Genomic DNA, 19,865 nt, shown 5'->3' with positions numbered 1-19,865 from the left:
GTTATAGCCCAGTAACTCAGTTTAACAGAATTTATTTTCTAGGCTATAAAGAAACAATCAGCGTGAAGATGCCTGTGAGGGGTTGTATTGAACAGGGATTTATCTCCTCATAGTGGTCTGTGAATTTATCCCTCTAGTACCATCTGCATGTACCTGTTCTGTTCTTTTACTTGTCATTGTTTTAAGTCCCTTTAGTCATATCTTTTCACAAATTTGAGGTAATTGTTTCCCTTATTAAGAGGCAGCTGTATTTCTGCTAAAGATGAGTATTTGCTTCATTCTTTGGATCTTGGTTAGTGCAAACCTGGCCTTTGTCTGTCAGTTTGGTAAAATGGACAAAATAAGAAGAAAGAATCTGAAATGGGTTTCTGAATATTATGTAGTGCAGATGCCACCAGTAGTCACTTTATTACTACTGTTCCGCACATCATTTTGTCACGATATTTTAAACCATCCTTAAGGAAGAAACACTGTTCAACTTAACATCCTCGGCTTTTGAATTTGGTAGGGTTTTTTCACCATAACTCACAAAAAGATTGCTCTGAAAGTGAACTTCAGTGCCCACATTATCGTTTAATTATCCTGAAATAACAGTTTTGTTACTAATTACATAATAGTACCATCACCCTCTACTGCAATTAAATTTGCACTGCCAGAGTATTAGAAACTGTGTTGTCATAATAAGGGTAGTTTCCTTTATTTGCTTATGCTGAGTTGCAGAATCTATAATTATATGCACAGATCATCAATTTTAGACTTGTTTGTATAATTATAAGTAATTGAACATGAAAGCAATTTTGGAATATCAGACTCTAAAGTACTCTGTCTATTGTGGAGTTGGAATAATTAGTAGAGAGATGATTATCAGTTAAGAAAAGCTTCAAAATTTTGTAGTAATTTAAAAATAAACAAAAAACCCACTTCATGACTTCAACAGTAGCTTGCCTTGCTTACAATCAGGGATAGTCAAATTTTCAAAGTTTAGATATGTTCACATCCAGAATGATTTTGGGTTCATCTAGTGTGTTGACAAATTAGCACAGTAATTTATCCCAGTAATTTATGTACTGTATCCATTGTGAATACAGGCTTTATTTATACCGTTATTAATCTTACAGTACATTTTATTGCTAAAAATTGAGAGGCCTATAACCAATAAAGTAAACGTATATAGTGTCTCAGTCTTCATGGTGCATAGAAAAGAGCTTATCCATGGAAGCAAACACTTTATTTGGAAGAAACTGCTGAAAAGCTTGGTGCAGAGGAAAAAAGCCATTCCTTCCACATGTCAGAAATGTATATCACAAAAATATACTCTTTATAGTAGCCACAGATAGTTTTGTGGCTGCCAGTTCTATTCAGAGTGCTTCCCCACCAAAGGGCAGTGCTTGGGGTGCCCTGGTGCCTCTCCCCCTCATATTCAGTCAAGTCAGCTGGTTATTTTGGGGATCCCACAAATGTCTCTGATCACAGGAGACAGGTATATGGGACCAGTTTACAAAACTGTTTGAAGAAAGGTTGGCTTTTTTTAATTCCCACTATGAGGGGTAGTGGCTGGAAACAAAGCACTTCATGGAATTTCTTCTTTACTCCTTCCAAAAGGGAACTGTCTTCTATAAGCTTTCATCAGCTTTATTTTGCTTATGTTTTATTTCTCTTACCTAAAATACATAAAAGCAATTAGCGTTAAAAAGATAAGTAAATTTCCCTGGGTTAATATCATTTTATACCAACGTTGAACTGAAAATTCAAAGGAGCAAAGTGAGCAGAACGTTGCAAAAAAACATAAAACATGAGCAAGGATAGCACCATCTCCACAAGAGACGACAGGAGATTTGCTTGCAGCATGATTCATGGCTATTTTTTGTGTTGATGGTGAGATTTCAAGACTAGATACAGGTTATTGCCCAGCTGAGTGTGGTTTGGAAGTGTTATGATGTGCTGATGTGCCGTATAGTTTATGTAGCACTGACATCTGGTGGCAAGAAGCAGCATGAACCCCAAGCTGCAGCCCAGCAAACAGGGCTGTGACAATCTGCACACTCTTCTCATTCATGTTGTTTTCATGTCTTTTCCAATAAATGCAGCATACTGGAAAACTAAATAGTCATGGGAGATTTGGGGCTCACTAATGCTGTTACGGGATAAATCTTAACTAAGAATTAAAAGTTGACAATAATGAAAACCAAGTAGCAGCTGTTAAGTGGTAAACGAAGTGGAGGGCTGGAAACAAAACTGAAGATGAAGACGCAAATTCAAGGCATTATATTCCTTTCAGATACGACATCTTTCCAAAGTCATTTTCAAGAAGAAAATGTTACGTATGAACTAATAAAATTATTAAACATTCCTCAATACAAGTTCTGGAAATGCTGCAAAGAAAAATTCTTTTCTGCTCTCTTCCTCTTCTAGTTAGTATTCAAAAATGTTAAGAGGTTCACCATCTTTCTTTTTTACCCCTGTTTTTCCCCTCCTGTTTTCTGCCACATTGCCTCCAGTGAGAGTCTCAGGTTTGCAGCTGGCCGTTGTCAGAGTGTCCTGATGATTCCAGTAGAAGTGCCAAAACCAAGAGCTTAAAATCATGGGATGTCCCACAAATGAGACTGAAACTTCCTGAGGTATTTTTAAATAAAATTTGCAGTGCTTTCTGTTTGCACTCTGGAGTTTGAGATGTCAGGGCTACCTGTACAGTTCCAAGGCCTAAGGGTTTGTTTTCTATACTTTTCGTTTGGCGCTTTTTTTTTTTTCCCTCCTTAATAAAAACCGGTCCTGATGTGCTCACCTGGTTTCATGAGTCTCCTGGGAGACTGACAGGAGTGCTGCAGCTCAGCTACACCCAGCCCCTGGAGCTGCCCAAGTCCTCACACACCCAAACCTTCTCCATGCCTGTAACTCCTGTTTAACCAGAACCGTGGATTCCTGTAAGCAACAGTCACATCATAGAATTATATAATAGTTTGGGCTGGAAGGGACCTTCAAAGCTCATCTAGTCCAACCCCCTGCCATGAGCAGGGACATCTTCAACTGGATCAGGTTGCTCAGAGCCCCGTCCAGCCTGGCCTGGAATGTCTCCAGGGATGGGGCATCTACCACCTCTCTGGGCAACCTGGGCCAGTGTTTCACCACCCTCATTGTAAAACATTTCTTCCTCATATCTAGCCTGAATCTCTTCTCCTTTAGTTTAAAACCATTACCCTTTGCACTATTGCAACAGGCCCTGCTAAAAAGTCTTTCTTATAGGCCCCTTTTAAGGGCTGAAAGGCTGCAATAAGGTTTCCCTGGAGCCTTCTCTTCTCCAGGCTGAACAACCCCAACTCTCTCAGCCTGTCCTCATAGGAGAGGGGTTCATCTACGGTCCTTGCCTTAAATGTTAGTGACCCTTATTAGCATCTCCCTTTTCTTGAGCATATGCATTAAGATCTTTGGAGAAATTATTCACAGGGTAATGTTTCTTATTATTAGTCTCGGTAAGTGATAGCTTAAACTCACTGTGAACTTGCCCGATTTTTATAAGGCAAAAAGCTATTTCCTGACAGGCAGAGCTGGTAGTTCCCTGATATCTGCTAGGGGGCAACATCTGTTAAATAATAGCATATTTTGCTCTGTGACTAATGCTAAGATTTGTAACAGTGATACAGTGAGGAGGAAACGTAATAATTACATACAGAATTTTTATGCTAGTAGGAGGTAAATAAATAACACTGAGATTCTTAGAAAGCAGAAGAACAGCAAAGGACAGAGATCCTGATTATGTTTAGATAAGAGGGTGCTAGCTTATAGCTTCACGTAGACAATTATTCGTCTGGTAGATATATGCACAGACAAGTGTTTAACTTTGTCATACGGAGCGTAAACGGACCACACAGGTAAGTCAAATTCTGCACAAGTGTCGTTTCCGTGCCACAGGCATTGCGGTGAACACGGCTGTGCTGCTACTGCTCGGTGAAACCTGGTGACTAAAGAGCAAAGTCGCTTGCAGAAATTCAGTCGCTTTCTGCTGGGTCTTGTGGTCATTTGAAGGCATAAAATCACTCATTGTAAACAGTTCTAATGACTAGCATAGGACACCAGAAAATGCCTGTTCTGTGTAAGTTGTTTCATGTTTATTGACCACGCCATAGAGAGAAAGAAGATTTGTACCCAGGTTTAACACAAGTGTAGATCTGATCACAAGTTCAAGATTAAAGAGGTAAAAAAAGCTGAAGTCTTTTAACAATTCATAAACTTTATACACAGTAGGGTGCAACAAATGCATGTTAGGTAACGTACTTCATTTTCTGCCTTTATTAGCATCTTTGACGGTTATCTTATGTTCAGGTGACTGGAGCAGCTACAGTATGTTGTATTACATTCCTACTCATGCTGAACTCCAGTGCATTTCACTTTGAAGAAACTCAGAAGTGAAAGATTTGTTTGAAATGAGTAGATAAGTGTTGCTTTTGTAATACTTGATCAATTATGAAATTTGGGAACACAGATTAACATATTTGTTCTAGGCCATGCTTACATGCTGGCAGATGGTTAGTATACCCACCGGGAACATATATTTTATGAGCACTAAACTGGATTTGCAAGAAAGAAAGAAATTCACCATGGAAATAATTCAAGAGAGAAATGGTAGAAATAATTCAGTTTCTTTTATTAAAAAACATCTATCACTACCATATCCTTTTAAAATGAATATACAAGTGTGGGTGCATCTAGCAGAACATGAATTTTATAAAAAGCAAAGCAGGCACAGACATAAGCAAGTGAGTTCTTTTACTTACCCGAGCAGTCCAATTGAATTCTTTACAGGATATGGGCCCTGGGGAGTGTGATGAGTGGTTTAATTAGTTTTAAACCATCATATTTAATCAAGCACTATGCATTTTTAAACTGCTTCATTCATTCTACTTCTAGGAAGGCTGTTTCAGATCTTTTTATCGTTAGTAGTTTATGAGACTTTGGAGCTCTAGATTCAGCGTGAAGCAAATCTCTTTAATTGATATCACCATGCTCTAAAACTAGATGATTATTCCCAAAGTCAAACCTTAGACTTAAACTCATCTTACAAGAAGGAAGAGCCATTAGACATTTCTGAGATAAAATTTTAATTGGGATATGGTTCATCTGCAAAGCAGTCAGAGTTCATTCCGTTTATCCCTATGATGAGAAGCTCCAACAGGCATACGTGATAGGACAGTGCATAAAAAAAGCGAGGGCAAGCAGGGAGAACCACACCATAACAATTAATTTCATTTTGCTGAACAAGTTGTTGAATCAGACAACTAAAATGTTTGGTTTACATTTTTGTAACTTCATTCACTGAGCCATTATCAAAGCAAAATAATGACATCTTAATCTCCTACAGTTATACTAAGTTAGCTTTGATCAATTTAAAGGGGGGAAAAAAGAAGGAAAAAGGCTCTCACAATGTTGTGATTTTTTATTAGATGCAAAGGAAAATATATAAATTGCTGCTTTCTTGACCTTTCATTTGGAAGCAGTGTGCTGGCAACCCAGGAAGCCAGTTTGAGTCATATTCTTTGCTGTGTTCAGCAGGTTTGAGCTGTGCTGGTGCTGTAAAGCAACTGGGGCAAAGACTGATTCTTTTTGGGACAGAGGGACTCTGCTAGAGGCTCCCCACCACACACCTCGCCAGAGGCTAAGAGGATCCAGAGCAGGTTCTGTGCCAAAGATTAGACTGCCAGTGTGCGGACAAGTAGCCCAGACCTCCTGTAGACCTCATAGCTTCCTTCGTTAGGTGTCTACCTGTTCTTCAGCCCTCCCAATGTGGCATCCCTTGCGGCAGCTCTGAAGCCCTGGAAATAACCACTTATCGAAATGATCTGGTTGTATCGCACCTCTTAGTGCCACTGTTGTACTGTTCACAGGTTCAAGAAAATGTACTGGACATTTGAAGTCGGTTTTGACATTCTCCTCTGAACCTGCATGAGCAAAATGCATACTACTTTTAACGTGCGTGGAGTTAATCTTAAAAATCACTTAATCTGGCGCTTTTTCACAATAGGTTGTGTAGTGGATTTCAGGAAGAGTTTTTCAGGGAAGTCTCTCCTTGTTAAACAAGGACTGCCACAAAATTTTGAAGCATGAAATCTTATGGTTTTGAAAAGGATTTTTTTTTTCATATTTATAACATAATTCTAAATAGCAAATTATTTTCAGAGAGTCTGCACTGTCTCTAAGAGAAAACAACAGACAACTATTTTCTTCTTTACCTGACAGATGGCATCACCATGCCTAAGTATTTTGGAATGATGTATGGTTAACAGTCTTCAGTCTTTATTAATTGCAGTTGTAATATTATGATAAAACATATTAATACGAGTTCTGGGAAAGTGGAGCCTCTTTAGGTAGCCCCAGTGTAAGCACAATCCTTGCCTTTAAAAGTTTACAATCTAAATAGACAAGATGGCCAAGGAGATGAAGGAAAGTGCTTGCTGAGGGAAAGATAAAGTGACTTCCACAAAGTTATTCAGCTTATTTATAATAGAGCTAAAAATGTGCTTCTCCATGCCCTCAGAACTAGGTGGAGGTTTTCTAGCCAGTGACAGATTTCAGGTTTACTGTCTCACAGTCCTTCTGATCTAAGTCTCAGGATTCACAATACTGCTGTAAAATTTATAGTGATTGCTTCTACCCCTGGAAGGACTTAAGGTATCAGATCTGAAAACCGCAGGAGTCTTATATATGGCAAAGCAGTACTGGGTCACTTGTAGGTGCTTCTAAAATTGTATTGGACGATTCTCTGTCTAGTACATAAAATAGGATGAGTAATTTTTCCCCCCTAAACTCCTAGGCCACATTGGTTTTTCTGTATATGTGAAATGTCTAGTACATCATGGTATGCCTGTGGGCGAAATGTTTTACTGACCTTTGTTAAAAGAGATACAACGTGAAAGCTTACCAGCTTCTTGACTTCATGATAGAACAGCGAGAAGCTCTACAGCAATTTTTTTTTTCTACCTGCAAATGCCGATTCATCAGAATTACAGTGCTCTTTGGAAAGAATTTGAAACAGACAAGAAAGCAAGCGAATTTTTGCTGGAAATCTCTCTGGTTCCTTTGCCTGGTTTCTCGGCATCCTGAGATCTGCCTTTCAAAGGAGCTGAGCGTGTGGAGCACTGGCAGTGCCGGTTCCCCAGCTCCCAGGCTGGCACCTCCTCTGCTGGAATCACCTGCTCAGGTAACAGGTTATCCTCTCAGCTTAGGACGGGGATGAAGAGCTCAAAGGAGAGGCGTGAACCTCCTAGCCTGCCTGACCGAGGAAAAAGGGTCTCACTTGCCTATGAACCTGTCTCTAGAAAAGGAGATACAGATACATGCAGCAAAATTCTGGCCCATGATCCTTTCTTTTTTTCTTCTGAGTTGCCTGCATTCACTAATGCAGAACATTTTAAGTATTTCTTTTTTTGTGGAGAACTGGGGTTTGGGAGAATGAAATGCTGAGGTTTTTTTCCTTCCATGGCACAACAAAAGCATACATAAGAAACTTTCACAAGTTGAAATTAGCTTTTTCCCTCCCGCTCCCCTGGGGCTCTGCTCAGTAATATATTTGCACGTTAGAAAGAGGAAGAGATGATACTCCAATATTCTTCACTCAGATGCAATTCTGATAAGTGTTGGCTGGGGGAAAAATTCAGTGTGAAAGATGCTCAGGACTGGGAAGGTCTGGGATTTGCTGTCTGCCACAGAATAATGCAAACTTCCAAAGAACCTGAAGTCTCCAGGGTGAGGCCCAGATGTTTCACGCTAGCTGTGGAAGGAGGCTTTCCTGAAATAAAGGCCCTGTGGAGCATGGCTATAAAGCGTTATGTCCTACTGATCCTGTCTGAAGTCCTGACCAAAGGATCACAAAGGCTTGCTGAGACCAAGGCTACAGCTTGCAGTGCTGCAGAGATTTCAAGATAAAAGAAAGCAGGTTTCTGCTGCGGTGAGCTCTCCATCCCCTGCTATGGAGGTACTTTAACCTCCTTTCTTTCTTAACTGGACAATCTACCCTATGCCTCTTTGAGGCATAGTGTAGAACCTGAAATCTTTTTGATGTGGTTTTCTTTGTAGTCTCTTAATTCGATTTCTCTCTGAATGAAAAGATAGAGGGTTTGGGGATTGTTTTCTTTCTATGTTTTTCTTCCCCTAGATAACTGTGGTATGATAATTTTTCTGTTTCACGGTTTTGGAAACCACCTTGGAATATGCATCACTTCTGCTGTTAAAAAAACAAAACAAAACCCAAACCTGTTTTATTAGTAACAAAGTGATCTTCTGGCAATAAGATGAGTATAGGAATTCATATGGCTGATGTTTGCTGTGAGGGGAGGTGACTCTTTGGGTTGACAGGGCTGCAGAAGGAACCTCATCAAATACAGAGCTCCAGGTCCCCTGCAGTGAATGTATAGAAGGGGATGGAGGTTGGGAGCAGGAGGCATAAACTGATTTGTGTTTTGCTAAAAGCACAAATAACCCACTCCTCTTCTTTGATTTTCAAGTGTTCCTGAGGGGCTTCTCTAAAGGATTTGAGAGTCCATTTTCCTGTTGTGTCTGAATGTGTGTTGAGGTTTCCAGGCAAGATCCTTCTCTAAGAGAAGACCTCAAAGGCCGAAGTCCTTATTGTCATGGTCAGAGATATTACGGTTTTTAAAAACAGGAATTCTGCACAGCTCAGATTCTGGTTTTGTTTGCTTTGTCTGGGTGGTTGGTGTGCTTTGACTTCCCTCTTGCCCTTAATAATTGTGGCTTCTTTCTTTGGCCACAGACTGGGATTTAACCTGGGAGGGCTGGTGCACGAGGAGCTTTGATCTGTCCTGCAGAAGCTACTGGTACACAGTTCCGTTTTGTGTGAAAACCCCCTCCAGCATAGGATCAAATCCTATGAAGATCCCTGTAGGGAGGTTCCTGCAGCATCTTCTTGCACCTCCTGTGGAGGTGTGACCTTTTTCATTGACAATTTGTGAATTGTTCATATGTGTTGTCATTGATTAGTGGCATATTAGACATCAACTCTGCAGCTGAATTTTGCCAAGTGGCTTTTTTTGTGTGAGTTCAATTTAGGTTTGTATTTTTTGTTTGATTTCTTTGAATAAATTTAATACAACAAAAACCTTTGTTGTATTAATATGAGTACACTTTAGTGGGTTTTTTGAGCGGAAATATTATTTCTTTAAATGTGAGATTAGAGAAGCAAGAAGGCTGCTAATTGCTAGGATATAGAAGACAAGATGGCTTCATCGCATCGCAAGGGTAGCTTTACAGATAAATTGGTAAAGTCTGACTATTGGTCAAGTTAGTCAGCTTTTACATTTTCCCAAGTGTTGTGCTAATCCTGAGGGTGATCCTTGATGTCGTGAGCACAGGCCCACTCATGCAGGACCAGTAAATGCTTTTTGACAGCGTATTTCAAAAGAGTCACAGCAGTAGGCTGTGGATTGTGCTCTGTCTGATTGTACGTCACAGATAAGGAAAACTGGTTAGCTTTTCAACACCTGAACAAGGGTGCGCGCAACTTGAGAGTGTGGCGGCACATCTCAAAGGGCTGCAGACCAAAGGAGAACACGTTAGAGCAGAACAAAAGAGGAACCTCTTCTCCCAATAGATCTGTGGAATCCCCAGAAACAGTCCTCCTCGGTGTCCTCAAGGCAGTCCACGAATACAAGGGAGGAAGACGTCTCTTTCTAAAGTTGATACCTACAGCATGGATTGCATCAGCTACATTGCGTTAGTCTTAAGTGAGCCCTTGGTATTGTGTCAGGGTTTTGTAGTTATCGGGGGAAAAATTGTGTGCATTCTTTTGAACATTACTCTTGAAGTGTGCAAATGTTTTGGGTGTTTTTTTATTAACTCTGGGCAAGTACTGCAGTCTGTGCTCTCTCAAACGTTAAATATAAGAATAAAGGCTTTTTTGAAAATTTAGAAAGCAGGAATGTATTTAAAATGCCATAGTAGGAATTCAGTTTGGATCTTGGTTCTAAAAGATCAAAATTTTTGTTTTCTCCTCAGTACTGGAAATTGCTAGTTCAGCCTCTTCCACCTGTTGTCTCAAGCTTTACTCTCTTTTTTGCACATTTTTTCCATCCTTTTCACAACCCATGACACATAGATGAACAGAGTTTATTTGAATTATTATTAGTTCTGATGTCCTTAAAGTAATTTAAAGAAGTCTCAATAATTTCCTACTTTTTCTTCTTTACTCATATGGTAAATTATTGTAAGTAGCAGTGTGATTATTCATTTCATAAATGAGTCTTTCAGATGGCCCTTTGGCTGTTATGATGAAAAGTGTCTGCTTGGTGTTACACTGAATTTAACGGAGATTACTTATGAGCATTTTATTGTGTTTTCTTAGGTACAATTCCTACAGTTTAAGAGAGGCATAAAGTGAAAGTAGCAAGAAGCATACTAGGAGGTAGATTTTGCTTGAAGTAACTGAAGGCAGCTGAGCAGGATGGTAGAGAAGCCTGCAGGCTTATTTCAAAACCCATCTCCATCCCTTCCTCTTCTGCATACAAATTCACACCTGGGATCAGACCCAGACTCCTCTAGAAGGAATAAAAAAAAATATTTGCACAAATATTTCAAGCCAACAATCTGGATGTCCCTGGGTATTTTGTTTGTTTTTAGAAGTTCAGAGTGGTTTGAGTGAGGCATCTTCTGCGCGTCTTCTGACACTTCATCTTCTTAAATGGAGGGTCAGAATAGATTGTTCCTTTAGCCTCTTTCAGACCTTGAAAAACGAGAATAATCATTTCTAAGGCATTTTGCAGCTGCACCCACCTGAATCCAGCAGTGAAACACTGACCCTCACTGCTCTTTCTCAGGTCACTCAGGCCACAATTCGTAAACACTTAATTCTCTCAAGGGCATGAGATGTACACAAGCATGGAATATTAAGGATTTGCCTGAGTGTCATACTGAGCACAGAACTTAAAACCTGGATTTGGAGATTTGTCTCTGCAGCTTCCTGAGCCCTCCAGAATGAGCTCTTTCTCTAACACACAAGGCTCTGTGCTTCACAGACGTGTATTTTGTGCATCTTTTCTCCCTCATCTTACCTGCTATAGAAGTTGCCCTTTTTGACTTCAGGCGAGCCCCACATATTTTCCCGACTCTTTATTGGCCATTTCATTTCCCATTCTGACCTGTTCCCAGAACTTTGCCTTCTGGAGTACACTCTTTTCACCTATGCTGCGTTGCCACTATCCAAAAGTGTGAGCAGCTTTCTTCAGCTGCTTCGTTTTACCCTTGACCCTGTTCGAAACCTCCCTTGTTTAACATGCAGCAAGTTCTAAAAATAGACAGATCTTGAAAGGATGCGTGAGATATGGCTGTGTGTAAAAGCCACAAGTACTGGCATTTGAGATGCTTCAGATGACCCCTGCATCCACCTCCATGTCAAAGGCAGATAATAGCTTTGTCATGGTGATCCTGCTTTGCCATTCTCTCTTGCTCACTCACTCACTACCTTGACAGCCCAAAATTCAGTGGAACCACTTGCAAGCTAAGGTGAGAGAATTTAACCCAGGTTTTTACATAGGCAGTTCCAGACCTTCAATGGGACAAGAAAAAATTAGTCTGTCCTATATTTAGATTCACTGCTATGTTAATGTGGATTTTCTTGAACTTCCTCTCATTACCAATAGCTTTAGGTAAGCAGCCCAGAGCTTTTTAACAAATTTATTCATTAAAGACACCGTGCAAGTTAGTAGATCTACAAAGGCTTAAATTTGGCTCCCAGGTGCTGGCCAGAATTCCTAGCCAAGGTATGGAGATAACCACATAATAATGAATTCTCCCTGTGGCTTGAATTGCTTTTCTACTGTTGCTTTTAGATTTGACCTTGAAGCCAAGTCTCATCATGTTCGCTTCTTCCTCCTGTTCTTTCCAAATGCCACTTGCTCAGCCTTTATGAGTCTGCAGCCTACCTTCTTGCAGCAGTTGACAGAGCTATTGCTCACATTTGATTCCTCTCTCTCAAAGGATACTGAGGACCAGCAATTTTAATTCTCCTGCTTTTTTTATGGCTCTGGCTACAGCATCCAGATAGATTGGATGAGGGAAGCTCATACATCGTCAAGCCAAGCTATACTGTGTGTACATTTGCCCGGTATAACTATCTGTGTATTAAAAAGGATGTCATGCGCATTTATAGTTGAACCATGTACTTATTCCTCAAACAGACGCATAGTTATTTCTCTTCTCCCAAAATCATGTGGCCCTCAATACAGAGAGGGCTATTGCCCTCCTCATTGGGTAGGATTTGGACCAAGCTTGCGTTTTTAAGAAATAGTGGAATATGTGGTAATGAAAGTAACTATTCTGAAAATAAGGCTGCCTGTGTAACGCGTGTGTGCGCTATACAGAATTTACGCTTCACGTGATCTGATGCGGCACGGCATCTGAATGCCTTCTGTACAATATCGTGTCTCTGAGTGGATAGATGAAACTGGGCATGGCGCAAGGCTGTGGAAGGTTTCATTTGTATTCGATTTATGTTACCCACTGCATGAAGGTCTTTGCTGAATTAGTTGTATTAAAGTGCCACCTAACAGCCAGGTGGGAATGGGGCTGCAGTGTGGTAGGGGCTGCACAGAGACCCAGCGAGAAGGGAACACCACCCAAACACAGGCAAGTCACCAGACCTGTAACAGGGCTTCAATGGTGGGTTGTTCATTAAGAATGATTTAAGGTGTAGATCTGGAAACGTTATCTGTCAATACTTCTTTCAGTTTTAGCTTTCCCTACGGCTTTAGCCCAAATAATTTTACTTTCCTACCTCAGTAGGCATATCTGTAAAAGGAGAATTACTAATCTCTCAATTTCAAAAGAGTGTTGAAAGCATTAGTTGGTACTTTTTCTGCTGAATGTTTTGGGAAATGAAAGGAGCTGTTTAAGTATTACTCTTGTTTCCAAGGCGTTTTTGTTTTGTGAGTTTTCTCTGAAATATGGTATTTTTTATGCTAGGAATATTTACATTATGGACTTATTTTTTTCTTTTTTAAACAAGCATTTAAGTTGCCTATGTAAACACTACATAATATGAACTATATTAGTAAATTACTTAAAGTATTCTAGACAAAAGACTGAATTCAGAAACTCCCTCACTATCTTATAGTTCCCCTGAAATTCCTCATTACTTAGTGGTACTTAATCAGATTTAATCTGCAGTAAATCTCTCTGTGTCATTAAAATTCTGCTAGGCATTACTTTCACATTATTTCTAGGAAGTTTGAAATAGACAAGGTTTTGGATTTAAAAAAAAAAATTGTTATACCGAGGAAAGGAAAAATAATTCAATGGGCTTGGTTCACAGAGATACAGCATTAAAAATAAATGTTGTGTAATAATAAGTATAAAAAACAAAATCAAAAATAACCTAGTTTTGCCTAGCAAAACTACAATAAAGTATACCTGTCTCTGTTTCACATGTATCTTCTACTTGACACTAGATTTTTTTTTTCCCATTTTCCACTTTGATGCATAGTTTTTTATGAAATTTTTTTTTTTTTTTTTCATGTTTATCTCCGCCACACAAAAACATAAGGCAGTTGGTTTGGACACACTGTCCTGAGTTCAGTGAACCCAGTGGAGCTGCACGAAGGATGGTGGCTGCCCAAAATGTTCAGGCTTTCTGTGTGGAGCACAGCACGCGACCTCACTCCACGCTGTGGTTTCTCATGGACCACCAGCTCCCACAGTCATATGAACGTGCCAGAATCGCAGCTGTTTCGTGAGGTTTATTTTTAAAGCACAAAGCACAGCAAGTAAAACAAACAAACAAACAACCATACATAGTGAATCAAAACAGAATGCTCTTCTGTATTTAATGCTGTTTAAGCTTTAAGATCTGCATTTTTTTTTTTTAGACCATACATGATGAAACTGGCAAGTGGAAATTTCTGATTCTTCAGTAAATTTTGATCCTCTTAATGAGAGGACACCTGCATTTCTAAGCACTTGTTATAAGCAACTAACCTGAGTCACAAAATAGATGAGGCCAGAGACTGGAAATTTGGGTTGAGGGGAGAACTTCTCATTGATGAGGATCTGCTGTCCTCTTTACTGGAGCAGACAAGCACAGACCTCTCAAGATGAAACTCGGCAATGCTGAAACATGTGAGGCCACCAAAAATGTTCATGAGATGACTGTCAGGAGTTGCTTTCCTAACCATTCAGATAGGACTGGGTTGTATCAGCAGTAGTGTGGCCAGCAGGACCAGGGAAGTGATCGTGCCCTTGTACTCCGCGCTGGTGAGGCTGCACCTCGAATCCTGTGTTCAGTTTTGAGCCCCTCACTACAAGAAAGACATTGAGGTGCTGGAGAGAGTGCAGAGAAGGGCAACACAGCTCATGAAGGGCCTGGAGCACAAGTCTGATGAGGAGCGGCTGAGGGAACTGGGGCTGTTCAGCCTGGAGAAAAGGAGGCTGAGGGGAGACCTGATCGCTGTCTGCAACCACCTGAAAGGAGGGTGTAGCATGGAGGGGGTTGGTCTCTTCTCCCAAGTTGCAAGTGATAGGACAAGAGGAAATGTCCTCAAGTTGCACCAAGGGAGGTTTAGATTGGATATCAGGAAAAATTCCTTCATGGAAGGGGTTGCGAAGCAGTGGAACAGGCTGCCCAGGGAAGTGGTGGAGTCACCATCCCTGGAGGTGTTTAAAAGGTATTTAGACGAGGCTCTTAGGGACATGGTTTAGTGCTAGAGTTAGGTTATGGTTGGAGTTGGTGATCTTAAGGGTCTCTTCCAACCAAAATGATTGTATGATTCTGTGCCTTGGTAGCATTAGCCCATTTGCCTTACAGCTTCTTGTTCAGCTACTGATTTACAGGGGGCACCTGCAGTACACCCTGCTGTCTTTTTCACAAGAACAGGTAATAGATTTTTTGATTCAGATCCCCATTGTATGGACTTTACTCTGCTTTTAAGCTCCGCTTTTTCTCTTTAGTGTAAAGGTTTCTGTGCCGAAACAAGATAGAAAATTAAGCAAGTGCTATATGCTCCTTCCAGAGGTCGATAGTTTTAGGACAGTAAAACCACAGAAAACAGTATATTCTGTCAGATTTATGCTTTAAGCCTTTTCATATTTCCCAGTTTTCATTTGTGTTAGAGTCCAACACCAAATCCATCCCATCACTGAATCCCTCCTGAGTTTGGGGACTCCCACCCCTGAATTTCCAGCAACTCAAGTGGATTTTCCTTTTTTTTAATTCTTTTTCCTTTTTTTTTTTTTTTTTTTTTTGAGGCAAGTTTTCCCATTTTTATTGTGAATGTTAATTACCTGTAGGTTTTTCTGCATGCACTGTGTGGGGGGCAAGCGGAATGGGTAAGGAAAGGGCAGCTTGCTGGAGAGATGAAAGTGTCACAGTGGTGTCATGCCCAAAGCAGAAAGGTTTTTGGAGAGGAAAGAAAAAGGTGAAGGAAAGCAAAGAGACAGCCAGGCCCCCAGGTTCATGTGCTGTCAGCTGGGAGATCAACCCACATTTGTATCACTCTGACCACAGACGTCATCAGCTTAGAAGGAGCGAAAAGGTCACAAAAATGGCAGGGTCAGGTGTGCACCTTTCCCTCCAGGAACGCCTCTTTTTTCCTGCGCTCATTTTTCGGTGCACTGACTTCTGTAGTCACGGCCATCAGCCGCCCCTCAGCTCCCTCCTCAGTGGAGGGTGACGATACGTAGTGATGGGGGGACGCTTTGGAAAGGCTGCAAGATTTGTATTTGCAAGTGCTCCTGGCTGGAGCAGATCAGAAGGGAAGTTTCAGAGGGACAGACATCACAGAGCAGAGGAGGGACGAGGTGCTGAGGAGCTGCCTGTTCTTGCTCTGGGTCTGTGCATCTCCCTTACTGCCTCCTTCAGCAAGATTCTGGCCTTGGGCTGGCTCTTGAATGCATTTTGGCAGCAGCAGTAATAGCCCCGGTCATAAGGAGAATTATAAGCAGGAGCTGTCTTGTGCAGGGACTTGAATGCAGAGGCGAGGCTGCTAGGAGCAATACATGTTTGGTGTGAGGAATGAGGGAAGGGACATCCCAGGGGAAGAGAATGAACAATTACATGAAGTAATCTGTAAAATCAGTGAATCAGTAAAAATGAAACTGGCTACCTCATTAAACAACTTAAATAGAAAGAAAACAATTAATAAGCAAAGCTGTGATCAGGGAAGAAATATTACAAGCAATTTCTGAGAGAGGTTGAAAGTCAACTAGAAACAGTCTATATCAACTGAAGCGAACGTGGTCCTGGAGGGCACAAGCTAAGGAGGATGCCTGACCATGTGTGGACAGAAGGGCATGACAGCACCCACCAGAGCAGCCATTCCTTTTATCAGGGCTCACATCCTAACACCATGCCGGGCCATGCTGCAGGAGTCTGTCCTTACCGTCAGATGCACCACAGCGATGAATCCAAATGCTCCTTAGGTTTGGGCAGGGAGGAGGAAGAAATGGCATGAAGCCATCATGACAAAGGCCAAGAGGTCTCTGTGCTGCGCTTACATTTATGAACAACCACATGCTAATTTTATCATGTTCTGCACAATGAAGACTTTCTAGGGCATTACGACAGAACTGGTGTAACTCAAAATCTCAGATCCAAATATTATGAAACCCTGAAATGTTCCCCTGGTTGTGAACAACTTCGAGCCTTGGAGAAGGCTTATATGGGACTTGAATTTGAATTTTAAAGTTTCAACTATTTTTATATTATTGAAATTCCTGCCCTACCCCTTCCCTGCCCGAGTCTGATAAACTCACATTCATACATATCCTTTTCTCCCCAGCAATCACCCCCTTACTGAGGCCCTGTTGCAGCCTGTTTGCATGCTTATTTTCAACTTCATGTCATATAACTCAGAATTTTTCTGTGACAGCAAGCCCTGAGCGCGGACAGGGAGAGTTACAAGCTGCTAATTGCACGAAGATACCAGTTCCTAGTCGTCATTTGGTTTTACTTATCTCTCCACCCCATATGATTTCCAGATCAAAACCCTGAGGAGCTTAGCATGGTCTGAATCCTCTAATTGTGCTGCTGCAGCCATGTGACCGCCCAGCTGAGTAATTCCCTGCAGAAGGAGACAAACTGCATGTTAAAGAGCCCAACAAATAGTGTTTAAAACCTGAATGAGTGGCAGTAGTATACGATACCCATGCCGCTTTCCCTGAAATCTCCCACTACTGCCACAGCCACGTGGAGGCTTGATTTGTGGTAGCAAGCTTAATGATCTGCGGGGAACGACACGGGTAGGGAGGGAAGGCTAGCTGGACCTTTGGCTGGTTTCCTCTCTCCTTCGACAACCTTCTGTCTGCAAAACCAGTTTCATCTATCATTTACCAGAATGAATGGTTCCTCGGAGGTCTCGGCGAGGAGGTAGGAATCCCTGCCTCGTGGAGGTCGGGAGCAGTCGCCTTCCCCATGGCCGAGGAGCCTAAACCTGTTCTTGCTGTTCTGCAGTGGTGTAAGACACAAGGAGGAAGAGAGAGCAGTTGGCACAAAATGTAGGAATCTGCTAAAGATCTTCCCCATTTATAGGTAATATATGGGAGGGGGAGATTCAGCAAATAAAACCCGATTGTTCCCATTTTACAAAAAGCCTCGCGCTGTTTTCAGGACAGTTAATTGCACTGATTGTTCTGACCTCTGTATCTGCCTTCCACACGGGAGCTGGTCATTGAATCGCAACTTGTTTTTCGCCGGGCTGGCGGCGGAGGAGAAGGGGCTGTCTGGCACGGCAAGGCTCGATGGGTGTGCATGGAGCGTGTGTGTTTTCAGAGCACGCTTAGGAAGGCTGTTGCTCAGTTGCCGAAAGCACAGCTGTTGCAGAGCAAGGGAGGGAGCCTGGCAGCAGCCTCGTGATCTCTGTCAGGTAGGCAAACACGCAAACCATATGCTTCTTCCTGCCTAATTTTATTTCTCGAAGTGGCGGTATTATGAGCGGGTAGCGTTTGGGTTCACAAAGTCCTCTTTTTCTGCTCCTGGCAGTCAGAGGGGGTTGCTGAGAGCAGCTGGGTGTGTTTGCCCAGAAGCCGGTGTGTATGAATGAGGAGATCAATAGCTGTGCTAAAAATCACCGAGCCATCTGGGATTTACAGACAGAGGATTGACTTGCAAATCCTCCTGAAATTGAGATCTGCAGTAACTGCTGAATAACAGCACATGCGATGGAGGTGGTGTAGAAAGTTATCGAGAAGACCTGAAATGGCCTAGTGGCACTTTTCTCAGCCCTAGGTTTTAAAGAAGCTTTGGAAAGGGTGAGAAAATGCTGAGGAAGGGGGAAATTATGTTCTGCTGCTGATATATATATATTTTTTTTAACCCCGTTGTTGACTCATGATATTGAACATACTGCAAGATGATAGAAAATGCAGCTGTTACCAAAGCCAGTCTCCTTACATCTGCATGCAAAACTGGGCAAACCCGTAGCCAGGGGAAGGAAGGAGAGAACACAGGCAGCGATAGGAGAAAAGGCTCGTTCAGAAGGACAGCAGAGGTTGCACTTGGAAATGGAGTTTAGATTTCAAGACAGTTTTATGCTTATTCTGTGCCTGTGATTATGCAGAACTACAGTAGGTGTCAGGCTGTACAGAGCAGCTAGGGACAAACCGAGATGTGGGACTGGAAAGAAAAGGTGCAGAAACAACCTTCTAGTGTAAGGGAAGGTGGTAGTGCCTTCATAAGAGAGACTGTCATCTCTCTAGTATCTTTCAGCGTGGATTTTAAGTATGGAATTAGTCTTCCACTGACTATCAAGGATATTTGCCTGGTTTGCTTCACATGAAGAAACTGAGGTATGGGAAAGTGTCCTCTGGGCTTCTGGTCAAGCTGTTCTAAAACGTGGCCAGGAATGGAGACGTTGGTTGCTGGCACGAGATGCCATGACTATAGACCTGCACAAGAGTCAGGTAAATAGATAAGTGTTCATGGTATGGAGCAAAATGGGTGTTCTGCTCTGTGTACTTCTCTGCTGTCTTTCATCATGGACAAAAACAGATGTTGAAACTAAGCCATCCATATCCACACTAGACATCTAAGTAGGAAAATCGTAACATTTGGAGCCTACACTTAACTACTTAGCCAATGTTCAAGAAAAAGTTTGGAAAATAAATGGAAATACAAACCAAATACCCCAGTGTTTTATCCACTAACCCATTCCAGTAAAGCAAAACAAAAGCTTTTCTCTTTTAATTGTTTCTTTTTTTTTCTTTTTTTTTTTTTTCCTGGCAGGCTAACCTTATGTTAGCTTGGATAGTTGCACTGTCCTTCTGTGGTATTCTAGTCTCCAGTTTGAAGAGGCGGTTCTAGTATTTATTTCATGGACTTGTGTGTAAACCTACATCAGAGAGGGGAAGATTTTGGTGGTGGGTGATGTCATCTCTGAAGTACGTGTAAGCTAGCTTGTAAATAAATGGGGGAACACAAAGTAAAATGTGGTCCGTGATCGTTAGTCCTCCCTGATAGCGGTATTGCTGTCTGTGCTGCATGTTTGGAGGTTTGTCAGTGCTAAAAATATTTGCCAAATCTTTTCCCTGTATTTATTTCTCAGTGGAGATATTTACAGTAAAAAGACTTCAGGTAAAACTTTGATAAGTAGAAGGCATCCTTCATGTCTGTATTTGTCACTGGCACCGCACAACAGATGTGGCGGTGCTGTGACCTGACTCTGCTGCCCTTGCCAATGCGTTAGCAGAGCTACGCTTTCTATGCTGGCCTTCCTCAGAAGCAGAGCTGGGCCCATGTAAACTCCTCTCTTTTACTGAGACTGCAACCTTGTTTGTTCTGCTCCCAAAATATAGACGACAGCTATTTGAAATTGGGAAGCAGTTGGTCTTGTCTTTTGTCTTCTTGGGATGCAGCTACTGGAGAACGTCTCTTCTCCTCT

The 19,865-nt window shown here is 41.6% G+C and overlaps 2 protein-coding genes across 2 annotated transcripts in view; both read left to right on the top strand.

Moving 5' to 3' along the window:
* PHACTR1 (phosphatase and actin regulator 1) overlaps positions 1-19,865 on the top strand; it is a 308,817-nt gene that overhangs the window by 118,625 nt on the left and 170,327 nt on the right. The gene's annotated exons all lie outside the window — the stretch shown is intronic.
* LOC135986300 (uncharacterized) lies at positions 13,599-14,691 on the top strand. The gene is given in 5 exon segments (XM_065630250.1): positions 13,599-13,726; positions 13,863-13,881; positions 14,199-14,271; positions 14,274-14,309; positions 14,312-14,691. Coding segments are annotated over 5 exon segments (636 nt in total).

The sequence above is a fragment of the Caloenas nicobarica genome, chromosome 2 (genome assembly GCF_036013445.1).
Source record: "Caloenas nicobarica isolate bCalNic1 chromosome 2, bCalNic1.hap1, whole genome shotgun sequence".
NCBI classification, from domain to species: Eukaryota; Metazoa; Chordata; class Aves; order Columbiformes; family Columbidae; genus Caloenas; species Caloenas nicobarica.
The sequence above is the reverse complement of the archived record's forward strand: the minus strand, read 5'-3'. Positions and strand labels throughout refer to the sequence as shown.